At 23.5% G+C, this 13,634-nt stretch overlaps 1 protein-coding gene and 1 long non-coding RNA gene across 6 annotated transcripts in view; one reads left to right on the forward strand and one right to left on the reverse strand.

Moving 5' to 3' along the window:
• LOC126552083 (lysophosphatidylserine lipase ABHD12-like) overlaps positions 1-4,856 on the reverse strand; it is a 23,439-nt gene extending 18,583 nt beyond the window's left edge. The window contains exon 1 of one of the 3 annotated variants that reach the window (XM_050206567.1): positions 4,754-4,856. Coding sequence is in view for 2 of the 3 variants with exons in the window: in XM_050206565.1 (XP_050062522.1) it covers positions 3,624-3,666 (43 nt within the window). In the remaining variant the exon portion in view is untranslated. Of the gene's footprint in view, positions 1-902; positions 1,118-3,623; positions 3,682-4,753 lie in introns of those variants that run through there. The other 2 variants (XM_050206565.1, XM_050206566.1) reach the window with 2 other exon arrangements.
• Positions 4,854-12,821, forward strand: LOC126552084 (uncharacterized). Of its 3 annotated transcripts, XR_007605936.1 has the most exons (4): positions 4,854-4,952; positions 8,676-8,732; positions 12,394-12,533; positions 12,644-12,821. It is a non-coding gene; the product is annotated as an uncharacterized LOC126552084 (long non-coding RNA). The 3 variants fall into 3 exon arrangements; XR_007605938.1 differs by lacking the exons at positions 12,394-12,533; positions 12,644-12,821 and adding an exon at positions 10,641-10,738 and having other exon boundaries at positions 8,676-8,747; XR_007605937.1 differs by lacking the exons at positions 4,854-4,952; positions 8,676-8,732 and adding an exon at positions 10,936-11,053 and having other exon boundaries at positions 12,349-12,533.
• The last annotated feature ends 813 nt before the right edge of the window (positions 12,822-13,634 follow it).

A 13,634-nucleotide genomic window follows, 5' to 3' on the forward strand; every position in this document is an offset into this window, starting at 1 on the left:
AAATTCCCGTTTATTTTTCTTTTTGTTTTTTTTTTTTTTTCATTTATTTAGAAAAGTACTGCGATTTTTTTTTAACCTTTGATATTTTTGGAAATCTTATGAAAATACTATTTTTTCAGGGTATATTAAATGTTAAATTTATACTGAACATGAAGCAAATCAGAAATTGTAACGTAGTTTGTAAAGTTTTAAATTAAATAAAAAAAACCAATTGCCATTTGATTATTATCAATATTGTAATATATATTTATACTTGTAATATTTCTTTGCGATTTAGTATGCATTGACCGGCTTTTATTACGTGTTATTTTAAATTTATAGTCAAGAACTATAGTATTAAAATATTACGAAGCTATTGTTACTGCATTAGGTCTGTATTTCAACATTTTAAATTCATACATAAATTGATGTTCATTATATTTCATTACTATTTTACAAAATTGATATGGGTATCTACTTATTGAAATATATTTAGTATATATGAACTAAACTATCGATATTATATTGGTTTAACTTTGAAGTTTTGCTTATTATATTTGTGATCATATTGTACAATATAAGATTAACTATAAAAATTAAAATAAATAAATAATATCATACAAAAAATAAAAGTTGTATTTAATAATTATTGCATACAATTATTATACTAAATCAAAATAAGGCAAGCAACCACTGTAATATTTATATTTACCAGACAGTTACAATATTATTTAGTCAAGAAAATGTACCATTTTGTAAACATTGCCCATCAAAATCGGACAGTACTTAGGTACCGAAATTTCCGATATTCTACTCTGTTCAAAACCCGATAATATATAGGTATACCTACTTTCAAAGTTCGGCCGATTTCAGTTTACGTAAAAGTTGAAGCGTCAAAATGAAAATAAAAATGAAATACTCACGTGGTTTACTCATCGTGACGATTACTCGATTTTGACGGGATTTATTGAAATATCGATTGATTTATATTGAAATATTCAATATTATAACGTTAGTTACATCAGAAATTGATTAGAATACGTGTCACGACAGTATGGTGTTCATACCGTACTGACGCGTGTTCCTTCACGCTACACAGCCTACAGTCTAATCATGTGGCAATAGAAAACTGGTTACGTCCCGACAGTCGACGCTTGTTGAGACCTAAACAAAACGCATAGGTAGTATTTTTCAGGTGGGTGGTGGGCCCATCAAAAAATACCAAAGTGACCACGTTAGGGAACGAAAACATTGTTCAGGCGAACACGCGTACAATTATTATTGTAAATAATATACGATTGGTCATGAATGACAATAGACATGGTACCTAACGATAATAATATGACGTGTGACTGAACATATTATTATATTTTTTTTTTTGACGAATTATTATTTTTTTTTCATGTGATTTAATTAGGAGTTGACACATTAAAATAATGTGCTACAAGGTGATGCGGAAGTTATTTCCGTGCAACATATACCTATACGTCTACCGTTCTGCGGTTCTCCATTCGATATTGCGATTTTCAACGTATGATGTAAGTTTACTATTATACACGCAAAGCATAAATTATCCACTAACGGTTTGCCAATGTTGTTAGAAAAACGATTATACCTCGTGCGGAATAAAGTATGGCGAAAACTACAAATAATAATAACAAAAAAAAAAAAAAAAAAAAAATACTGAAGTTTCAAAACAAAACACGCCAAATAGTTTTCATGTTAATAATGAATTATGTATGATTTCGTACAATGTTATTATTGTTTTATTATCGTGTAAAAAAATGTCTCCAAACTAATGAATATTTTATGTTCCATGATATGATATATGTCTATGTAAAAACATACAATTTCATAAAATATCATAGATTAAATGAAGTATTAATATATAATATATTACTAACAGTACTATTGTTACAGTGTTAGAAAATATCCTTGCATCATGTTTTTAGAAGATATTAAGTAAGTATACGACCTTATAAATGATTATTAGGTAGGTATCGATGTTGAATTCCTATTAATTATTTATTTTTATCAGACATAATTTAGTTGATGCGATAGAAATCCATTTTTTTTTTTTGTACAACGATGTGTTTTTAGATAATTTTTAATTTTTTTTAAGCATTATTATATTTTTGTTCTAAAAAAGTAATTGAGTATAATATTATTTATAAAATTAAAAAAGTTTTATTACTTTTAAATAAATGACACAATTTAATATGAAATTGATTACCATTTACTTATCTTTTAATAATAACCTAAGTATAGTATAGTCATAAAAGTTGTGATGACAAATATTAATTCAATATTTAAATTTATACTTTATAAACTTTTATAGTTGAAAAAATAATAATAATAATTTGAAAGACATAACATACATGTATGTATATATATATATTTAAATAACTATTATAAAGTTTATTTATTTTACAAGTGTACCTATATAAAATATACATGGAATTTAAGTTTTCATCAAAATTTTGATAATACTTAAAATTTAAAACGATGGATATTCATAATATTATATTAATTTATTTTAAACATGTACTGATTTCTAAATAACAAAACTCAATCAATATTTTTAATTAAAAAAAACTGCATAATAATGTATAATATAAAATTGGATTTCAAATTATACCTACGGTTTAATATAATAAATTAATTATTAAACATAGGTACGTAGTATATTAAAAAATTAGTATTTGTCGTTTAATTGAAGAAAAAAGTGAAATAATTATAAATCGATAAATTATGTTACTATATTCAAAACATTTGCCATAAACCTTGTGCATAGTAATAATGTATATTATAAATAAAACAAATTACTATTGACTTATTATCAGTTCGTTAACTATTAATTGATCGTCACAATATTTTATTTTACAAATAGTACGTTAACCGTTTTTAATATATATATACAATAGTTTTAATTATGTACCATTATTCTAATAAAAATTGTTGATATGTATTTGACTGCTGATAATGTTATATAAATGATTACTATAATTTATTACAATTAAAGTACTGTATTGTCTCAATTGAGCATTTATAATATGACAATTTTACATGTTAACTTAAACAATAATATGCAATATACTTTTGTTTATAGTTTAAATACGAAATTTCTGATTAATATTTATTGATTAGTAATCTCAAATTGAAATGATGTTATTACTAAGCAGTAAATTATAAATTTTATTCATAATTCAGTATTATTAAATGGTAATTTTGTGAGGTTATGAGTATTTATGTTATAACTTATAATTTGCAGCTATATAATATTATATATTTTAAAACTATTACCTAGGTACTTGAATTATATTATTTTTTTTCGTAGGTATTATTATCTAAAATGTAAAATAATAAACATAATGCTATAACTGAAAAAAATAAAATACATTTTTTAAATACTTTTACTTTTTACATCACATTGTAATATTAATATAATGTATTATAATTTTGTTAAGGTCAAAGACAAATTATTGAGTTGTGAATAGGTGTAAAATAAATCACGGATCTTCAACTAGTACCTATTCTAATCGGACTTCAGCGCATTCAAAATTAATGTTGGGATGGCATAACAATCTTAAGTATGATATAATATTATTACCTACCAGTTATATCTAAACTATAATACTACTTACTTAAAAATTCAAAGTAAACTTCTCCTTCGTCCTCCACCACCATTAAAACTACGTTGAGCGCAATATACGTTTACTCTGTTTACTCCAGGGCCACAAATTGTTTTTTTTTTTTAAATATATTCATAACGGGTTTTTGATAGAATTAACGTATCCAGACATAAAATATTCTTGTATAATAAATTATCTATTGATTTTATTATTTACCTATATTTATGAAGTGCATGCATCGAACCACTGTATATTATGTGTCTATATTAAATACACACACACGCCATAGAAAACCTCATTTAATGTTCTATCAACAATGTGCAATTTGAAATATGATTAATCATATTAATAATACATATATTATACAAATCAAATATTAAAAAAAAAAAAAATTCCTTTTAATATAACACAGACCTGAAGCATGCAAATACAAATAATCAATACTACTAAAATATTAACTATCTATACCTCAACGTAGATTCTGCATGAAAGGATACTGATATTAAATGATAAATGATTTTATGTGTATACTAAAAACATGATTTTAAGTAAGAGAAATGGTTCAATAAGAAACTTTAATGGTGGTTTTTATAGATCATTTCATTCTAAATTTATCCTTTTTAGGTTAAAAAGTCTTGAAAACTATTGGTGTGTAGACATAGAAGTACCTACTAACCGATAATGCACCGATACATTTAGGTATGCAACAAATAAAAGTTAATCAACTAAAATATCATTATATTATATTATAGTAACAATACAATATATACTTTAAATTACTCAAATAGAATTTTTTTTTTTACTCAATACTTTTTCTGAATATTTAAAGTATGTGCACTTTCTCACATACACATTATACACATTTTAAAATATATGCCAATGCCGGTAATACATTGAATGAAAATGTAGATTATCCCAGCCAATGTTATCGTTTATTGAAATCAATATTAATATTAAAAATATCTCACTCTAATCCTTTTTTTTCTAAATGCCACATAGAGGTTAGGAAATGATAGATAAATTAGTACAATTTTCGTTTTTATTTAATTAAATTCTACAAAAAAAAAAAAAAAACATGAGTAATATATTTATCATAGATGATGCATTGAATCTTTTATAGAATAATTATTTAATGTACCTACCTTTAATTGATGAATATATCAAATTCAGTTGTACCGAAATTTTGTTGTTAGGATATTTATTTTACAATTACCACACAAACACAATGTTACCAAGAGAACGATATAAAACAAATTAAGGTTCTAGAATAAAACACTCGAGTTACATACATTAGTGACCTAAAATTTGCCTAAAAGAACCGGATTGTATAATGCACATCATGTAAGTTGCTAACCATGAAATATAATGTATTTATACCTACTGATCATATACTACTGTTATAAAATACATATTAAAATAATAGTTAATTTTACAAGTATCTATAATTCTCATCAGACATTTTTGTTTTTACAATTCTTAAAGCGAATAAATCAATATTCACTTGTGAAATAATAAAAAGAGATTTTTTTTTTTTTATTCCAATCTTAATAGTTTTTTTCAAAAATAATAATATTAAAAAAAAAAATAATTAGTTTTTTATACGGGTAATGCAACAAAAATCGGTTTAAATTATTATATAAAAAATGACAATCATAATTAAAATCGTGACATATATATATTTTTTTTTACGATCGCATCATTTTATTTTTTTAATTATTATTATTAATATTAGTTTTGATAATAATTTAAATTTTTAAACGTGTAAATACAATTTCGTTACAAGAATAAATTAAATTATTTTATTTTTATTTTTTTTACCCTTAATAAGCGATGCTTTCAATTGTCACGCATGGTCTCGTAACCACTGAACTTATTTACATGATATTCGATTGAAACATTCCTTTTGAACATATAAAATACTATTTGATATTGTAAATCCGTTTCTTTGGTTAACCAAAATCCTGATAGTATTATTAGAGTTAAGTTATGTTTTTGAAGTATTTGCTTGTTCAAACTCGAATACAGTATAAATATGCCATACAAATCTAAAAATTCTAGATAGCAGCTTTTTAATATATAATGTGTATTAAGTATTATAATAACAAATGTCGTGATTTATAAATTTGCTTGTATAATATGTTAAATTATTTGTTTACTATCGTATAATATGATAAAATGATTTTTCTTTTTTTTTTTTACTCTTTCGTGTTTTATTATTCCATTGTGAATGGATTTTAGAGATTGTAAATGACGTTTTATTATAATTGTAAAAAATATCATTTTTTAAGTTGTTATTCCATTGTTTTTTTTCTTAATAACTCAAGGTAGGTAATATAAAATTAAAATTAGTTAACAAATATAAATTTTTCTCTGTTGCTTGAGACACTAAATTGGGATGTATTTAAGCGGTAATTCGTCTATGATTCTGATTTTTAGAGGTTGCAATAGTTAGGTTAGTAACGTAATTTATATTATGCTTCAGTTACTAAAAGAAAACTTGAGTATTGTATGAAAAAGCTTCAAATAAAAAAATGTTATCCATCCATAAGTGTCTATGTCATACATTTTAGTTATATTCTTATAATGAAAATAAATAAAATTTAATGTCGCTTTTAGTTGTAACGCATGAACTCGTGAACCATTGAACCGATTTACTTGACATTTGACATAGATATTTCTTTTGAACCCATAAAAGTTTTTGTGATATTTTTATTTATTTTTTATCCCTTCAGTCATTGTTGGTTTTATTTTTGGATTTAGTGATGAAAAAGTATAAAAATGTTTCTTTATTTATATAATAAGAAAAAAAATTGTACATTACCCTAGCTTTATTATATTTAAATTCTAAAACAAATATGATAAAAATAGAATAATGATAACAACCTTACATATTCAACAATTTACCAAAATATTTTAATTATTTTAATAATCTTTTACTGATTTTAAACTTGAAAGCTCTTTACACTCTAACGTTTTGTGAAAGTAACTTGGAAAATTCCTAACCTACGAATCAAGCTATTCAGTACCCTTGAAGCTACGTCAATTATGATCACTAGTTAAAAAAATATATAACGTGACATTTTGAACAATGAGTAGTTATTATTAACAAATGTGGAGTGAAGTTTTACGAAAAAAGGAGAAGTTTAACTCAATATTAAAGAAATCAAATACAACATATATGAAACGAATTAAAAAATCTCATTTCTTATTTTAATTTCAAGCAAATTTATACAGACGTATCCACACATGATAAAATCTTTGCAATTAATCAATAAGAAACTACTTATAAATATACGTTTCTCCGTGAAAAGAAGGATATTCTTATCAGAAACTATGATAGCTAAGAAGTAACTGTACATCAACCAATATTAACTTCTCAATTTTAATTTATATACTTATCCTAAATGTTAAATAGGCTAGGTTAATTGACCTAACCTAACCGATAAGAACAAACAAATAAACACACTAGGCAATAACTAATCCAAATCCACAAAAAATAATTAGTGCTAAATCTAGCCATTTTGACTAAAAACGTTACAATTAAATATTGTATTATCTATATTGCCCAATATACAAAGACAATTTTATATAACACCGAGCATTGTAGAAAACACCCAACACACATACATAATATATATATGCATTGTTACAAGTGGAGAACTTGTTTTTATTTTTATTTTTATCACTACACAGTTATTTATTTTTCTATTGTTTTTTGTTTCTTGAGTTCAGAACTCTAACAATATTATAAGTTAAGTTTAAATTGTGTTTTTTTTTATTTAGCATTTAATATATATTTGAATAAGAATAATTAAATGAAATGTTTACTTTTCTACAAAATATTTCAAAATTGTTTGTCGAATTGTTATTGTTACTAAACATTATAATTATCAACACCAACGTTTATAATTTTAAAATTGTATAAATTTATTAGGGATATAGATATTCAAATAACATAGTTTGACAAGATTGGTGTAGTGGTATTGAATAAATATAAATTTTACTTACCCAATAAACGCATTTTGATTTGGAAATATTTAAATCACACTTTAAAAACAATAAATGTATTTATGATAAAAAAAATCAGTAGTGTGGTAAATCAGTTACAACGAGTTATAATAAACAAAACAAGAACAAGACCATTATTAATAATCATATCTAAAATACCCAAAAATGAAAAGTTGTAAAAACACTCTAGATGAGGAATATAACTATGAAATACTTGTTTGATAATATGAAGACCAAAGAACCGTCCATAAAAAAACCTCATTATAAATTGTTATTAAAAAAGAAAGTCATCCACCTGAATAACAAAACATATTCTGATTAAAATTTTAAAACTAAACCAAATACGTCTTATACACCGTAGAAGTATTAAAAACATTCAAGAAGTCCGTCAACATCAAAAAAACACTTTAAAAAAAATATCGTAAAAATACTATTTAACTGTTCGCCAAAATAAGTGCAGTTATTTAGATTTTATTTAGTGTTGATAATAAACACAAAGAAAAATCAGATGCAGATAATAAAGGTAGTTGTTAAATGAGATTGATAAAATAATATATGAAGATAATAATAGCCTTATATTATTATAAGGATATATAGCTAGGATTTACGTAGACTTTAAGGGTAAAATCTTAAAAGTACGTAATAAAATGTATCAGAAAAAACATAATAACATTTCTTAAAATTGAAATAAAACATAAATATATAAGTAAAATATTTTAGCACTAGGAGTTATCAGAAAACTTTTTTCTTATATTTATAGTAATAATATTTATTTATCCATCTATTATATTATAATAATATGAAATACAACTTGTTATAAAAATAGGTAAAAGTTAGTTTAATAATAGTGTGTTACATCTGAAGATTATAATATTTGATACAATATACTATGTATAATAATGTTGTATGTATGTATTTATAATACTTATTTTAATTATTTATGTTTATTTAAATAGTATAAAAGACATACTTAGCAGACAGCATAGATAACACGCAAACACAGAACTTTTTATAATAATTCCATCTAAAATAATAATTATTATTTAATTATTCCAGATATTTGAAGTTATTTTTAACGATCAAAAAACACTACAGAAATTCTTTAAAAAATAGGTACACCAAAAATAAGTAAATATTCATTTTTAAATAAACCATCATATTTAAAATATACAGTATAGATATATTTTAATTCAATTGTAATTTAATATTTCAATAATTATTATATTTAAAAAATAAAAAAATAAAATAAAATAAGGAAAAAACAGTAAAAAAATAATATTTGAAAATGTCATCTTTTACTAACTATGAAAAAGTGATTGGAGAATGAATGCTATTAAGAGAACGTTATACCATATACGCTGTCTCGTTCTAAAGAGCGTAAAATATAGTACATTTTCATTCAACAGAATTAATTTTATGCTGTTAACTTTAATATTAGAGTCAATTTACCTATAATTATCAAACTTAAAGGTAATATTATTATTTGGCATTTGCCATATGATAAGCTTTTATTGATATTTTAAGTTTAAAGTGAGTTATATAGTTTCGTAAAAGCTTTAAAATACTTTTAACATACTAATACAGCATTAAATATATTTTTTTATGATATTTTTTAAATGCTTTGTTTCACTTTTATTTTACAATTTAAATGTTTATCTGTTATAATGTATAATTAATATCTATGCATTTATGAATCATAATTTTATTAATTTTTGAATTAGATTTATTATAAATAAATAAACTATAATGCATTTCATGGTAAAATATATTTGCATTTTATGACAAAGAATTAAAATATTATATATATATAATACTGTGAATATTTTTGTTGTCTATACATTAATTATATACACCTAAAAAATGCTTTTTGGATAAACGTATTTAGAATCAAATAAGTTTATTCTGGGGCAGTTATTTTGTGTATAATTAAACTGTCATTTGTAAAGAAAAAAGAAAAATGTATAAGTATATACTTTCTAAGTTTGTGACACATTTTACTTGTACAAATAACTTTTGTTTCAAATTTATTCTCATGTTATTATTCAACTTTAAAGAAATATAGCTTACGAGTACACGCAATTTGTTTTTTTTTTCCAAAGCTTAATTTTTGAAATTACAATATTTGTTTGGGAAGAAAAGACTGTGTTTTGATTAATGAATTTATCAAAATATTCATTAGAAATATGATATTTATTTATTAATAATTATTAGATAGCTACTTGGAAATTTATTTTTTTAATTATTTATTAAAAATAATAATTTCTTTGTTACTTTAAGTTGTTTTTGAAAATATACTTTATCAGTTCAGTATTTTTATTGTTTTCCTTAATTAATAAGATTGATTGCTAAAATACTGATGTTAAAATTAAGATTACATTTAATTCTAAAAAAAAGTTCTAAAATTCTAAGTGAACCATGTATTTATCGATTTTACAATGATTTATGTAATATAGTTATTTTTTTTTTGCAAAAACATTATAGTAAATAAGTGTCTATCCATTTTTAATTTTAGGGAGTAGTTTCTGGTTGAAAATTAAATCTTTGAATCAGCTATTATTAGTACATTGGGTTTTTTTTTTAAATAAAGATAAAGAAGAATGAGAAATTTTTCTCAAAACGAAATGACACGAATTTGATTTTTTTTTTGTTTTCTTGTAATTCAAAATAAAATCAAATAATTGTAAAAGCTTGAAATTTTCTCCAAATATTTATATCATCATTGTCTATATATAATATTTTCTTTTCTTTTATTATATCGTTTGAGATATTTATTTTAATGTATACATTTTTTTTTAGTTTTGTTTTTGATAATTAATATCTATAAATAAATTATTAGCTGGGTTAAATTTAATGAAAATATGTAGATTATTTTTTTTAATGTTTTTTATTTGTAGCATGGACCCATTCATATTTTTTTATGGTAAGGTGGTAGTATTGGCTGAAAATTCCAATAACAAGTTTCAGTTTAAAATTTAGTCTTGGGGTTTTGGTAATGTTTAATGGGTCAAATATATTCCGCAGAGCAATCCTCAATCATTAGCTGACGTAAAATATAATTCAGTAGACTAATATAACAGCGTTCAGTCTGAGTCGTGGAATCGCGCAAAACGAAGACGACAACGCTATAACGAAATTTGTGCGTGCACGTCATAATATATACATATACAGAAAATGGCGTAAGACAAAATAAAATGTATATTATTCGTACGTGATAAGACAAATCACAAACGATTGGTGAACGCGTCCACCCTCGCTACATACGTTCATCGTCATCAGAGAAATTGAAAAAACGTACCTATTCAATCGCAACGGTAACACTGTTTGTGACATTTTAAATTATTAAACGGTTTTAAAATGTAGTTTGAAGGGTTTGGAATTTCGGATTCAATGATTCCATCCACAGTTTTAGTCATCGACTGTTTGTATGGTTTAGCGTAAGTTGTACCATATATTTCTTAAAAATAAACATTATTTTATATATTTAAAACGAATTTTTTTCCGAAAAAAGAAGTTTAGCAATTAAATCCAGTATAAATAATGATGAATTTATCACTCATTCAAAAAACACCACTATTTCCTGTTAGGATATGCTAAACAACTATTTACTGGATGAATATTTGTTGTTTGTGTTAACTCTGAAAAATATAATTTATTGTACTCTTTTTACTCTTGAATCGAACTACGGTTACCATTTTTGAGAATACAAACAATATTTATTATTTTTTAAATTGTTACTGAATTAAATTGTTAGTTAAAAAAAAAAAAAAAATTAAAATAGTAATAAAAATAAATAAATGTGGGTAATAAACCAAAACATACTATTTCTAAAATTTAGTTATATAGAGAGAGAAATACACGAAAAAATAAAATTTCAATTTATAATTATAGTTATAATTACCTATATAATTTAATAAATAGTAAAAATAATTTTTATTTATTTTCTATTTGGTTAATTAATTTCAGATTTATATAGTTATACAGGTGAAATAATACAAATAATTAGCCTCCAATATAGGTTAAATAAAAAAAAGTAATTTAATTCTTAAAAATTCATTCCCTTCCTTAAATGACTTCTGGATCCTCAATTATTGCAGACATGTTAGGAAATAATATGTGTAACTTTCAAAATTATTAAAATATTTATTATTCGAAAAGCAAAATGTTTGAGAAATGAAGAATAATAAATTATTTGATCACATTTTGAAGGTTTTTTTTTTGTTTTGAAAAAAAAAATATTGTAAGAAATCATTTTGTAAAAAATATTTTTCAAATCGTTTTCGTAATATTATTTTGAAAAATATTACAATACGATGTTTTTATGTTCTTTTCCTTACTTGGCATCAAGAAATAAAATGTAACATTTTTAAATACATATAGGCACTTTTAAAATATTCATTTATATCAAAATCAACAAAAAAACCTTGTTAAACTTAAAATTCAGTACACACAATAAGGACATGTACCAAACTATGTTACATAATAATATCTAATTAAACGTAAATATCATATATATATATATTACATACCTACCATGTATCAATTTGTAATTTTAAAATAAAACAAAATGAAGTATATAAAAATTAATGAGTATCTTTATTTTAAATCATGTCATATGTTAATGTATTTAATGTATATATTTTACCTAACCCTACTCAATATAATTTAGATTAACTTAAAATTAAGCATAAAAAAATATATTTAAATTTTGAATTGTATTTATTATAAATAGTTATTTGTCATGGAAAAATAGACTTAACGATAGATTGGATTTTAGCCTCATGCAGAGACTTTTGAGAAATGGAATTATCTGTTGACAATAATTTTCCACTCACGCCATTCATACCTTTTGTTCTATTTCTTCCACGAAGACAAGCACTGATTGAAGATTTCCAACTGTATTCGCTACCCAAAATGGTAAGGCCATACTATCAGCAATGCAACTATATTGTAGAACAACCTGTCAATATAAATATTTTTAATTTTACATTTTATTTGAAAAAATTGCCATGTACTTTTATTTTCAGGAAACTGCTTGCTCGAGAAACACAACGCACAATTAAAGACCGCGCTGGAACCAATAGGTGTAAACTATTCGGAATTATTTTGCCAACAGCAGCAAAGAACGGTTGTCAATGAAATTCCGGTTCGGACACGAAGACCGATTTTAAAAATTGAGTTTTACGATTAAAATTTTTGTTTATAGATGGTTGCTATTATTTCCATTATGTAATAATAATTATTGATTACCATTGGTTAATCGTTAATCCTATGTTCTTAACTTTCATGTTGATTTAAAAGCGCATCAGTAAATGGTTTTTTGATACGGGTTTAAAAAAAATTTAAGTGCTCTTCTCTTCATATTTGAGTATTATAAAACAGAAACGAACACAGAAATAAAACGAAATAAAATTTAGCGATCTATTTATCAATCTAGACAGTTGATAAAGGACAATCATGATTATTTATTTATTACAAATTTATCTTAAGATAGGTTAATTAGTAAATTTCTAATTAGTATCGTGCCATTACTTATTAACTTGGTTATTATAGGGTTTGGTTTATACTAGTATACTCGTGTATTATATATATTTATGTGTGTACTAACCGTATCATTTGGTTATTTTTCTATAACATATAATTAATTATTAGGTTACCAACTACAAAAAAAAGTCATCACTGTAAAAACACTAGTTTTTTCACATCACTCAAATTATAAAAATATTTCGTTTAAGACATTTCAGGAGGATTGGGGGGGGGGGGCACGTTACTGATAATAAGATATATTTCACTATTTCTAAACACATATCTAAGTATGAAAGGTAAATATTCTTCTAACAATGTAAGTAGTACCTAAGTAGTATGCTTACGTAACGTACACGTGGTCAATACCATAATGCAGTGAACACAGTTCACACAGGCATTTGGTAGCCTTTAAACCTCATGACCCTGCTACAGATATAAACGATAAAGCAATATCGTATCAGCAATAAAACGATTTAGATTTATAATAACAAG

This window comes from Aphis gossypii, chromosome X, assembly GCF_020184175.1.
Source record: "Aphis gossypii isolate Hap1 chromosome X, ASM2018417v2, whole genome shotgun sequence".
Lineage (NCBI taxonomy): Eukaryota > Metazoa > Arthropoda > Insecta > Hemiptera > Aphididae > Aphis > Aphis gossypii.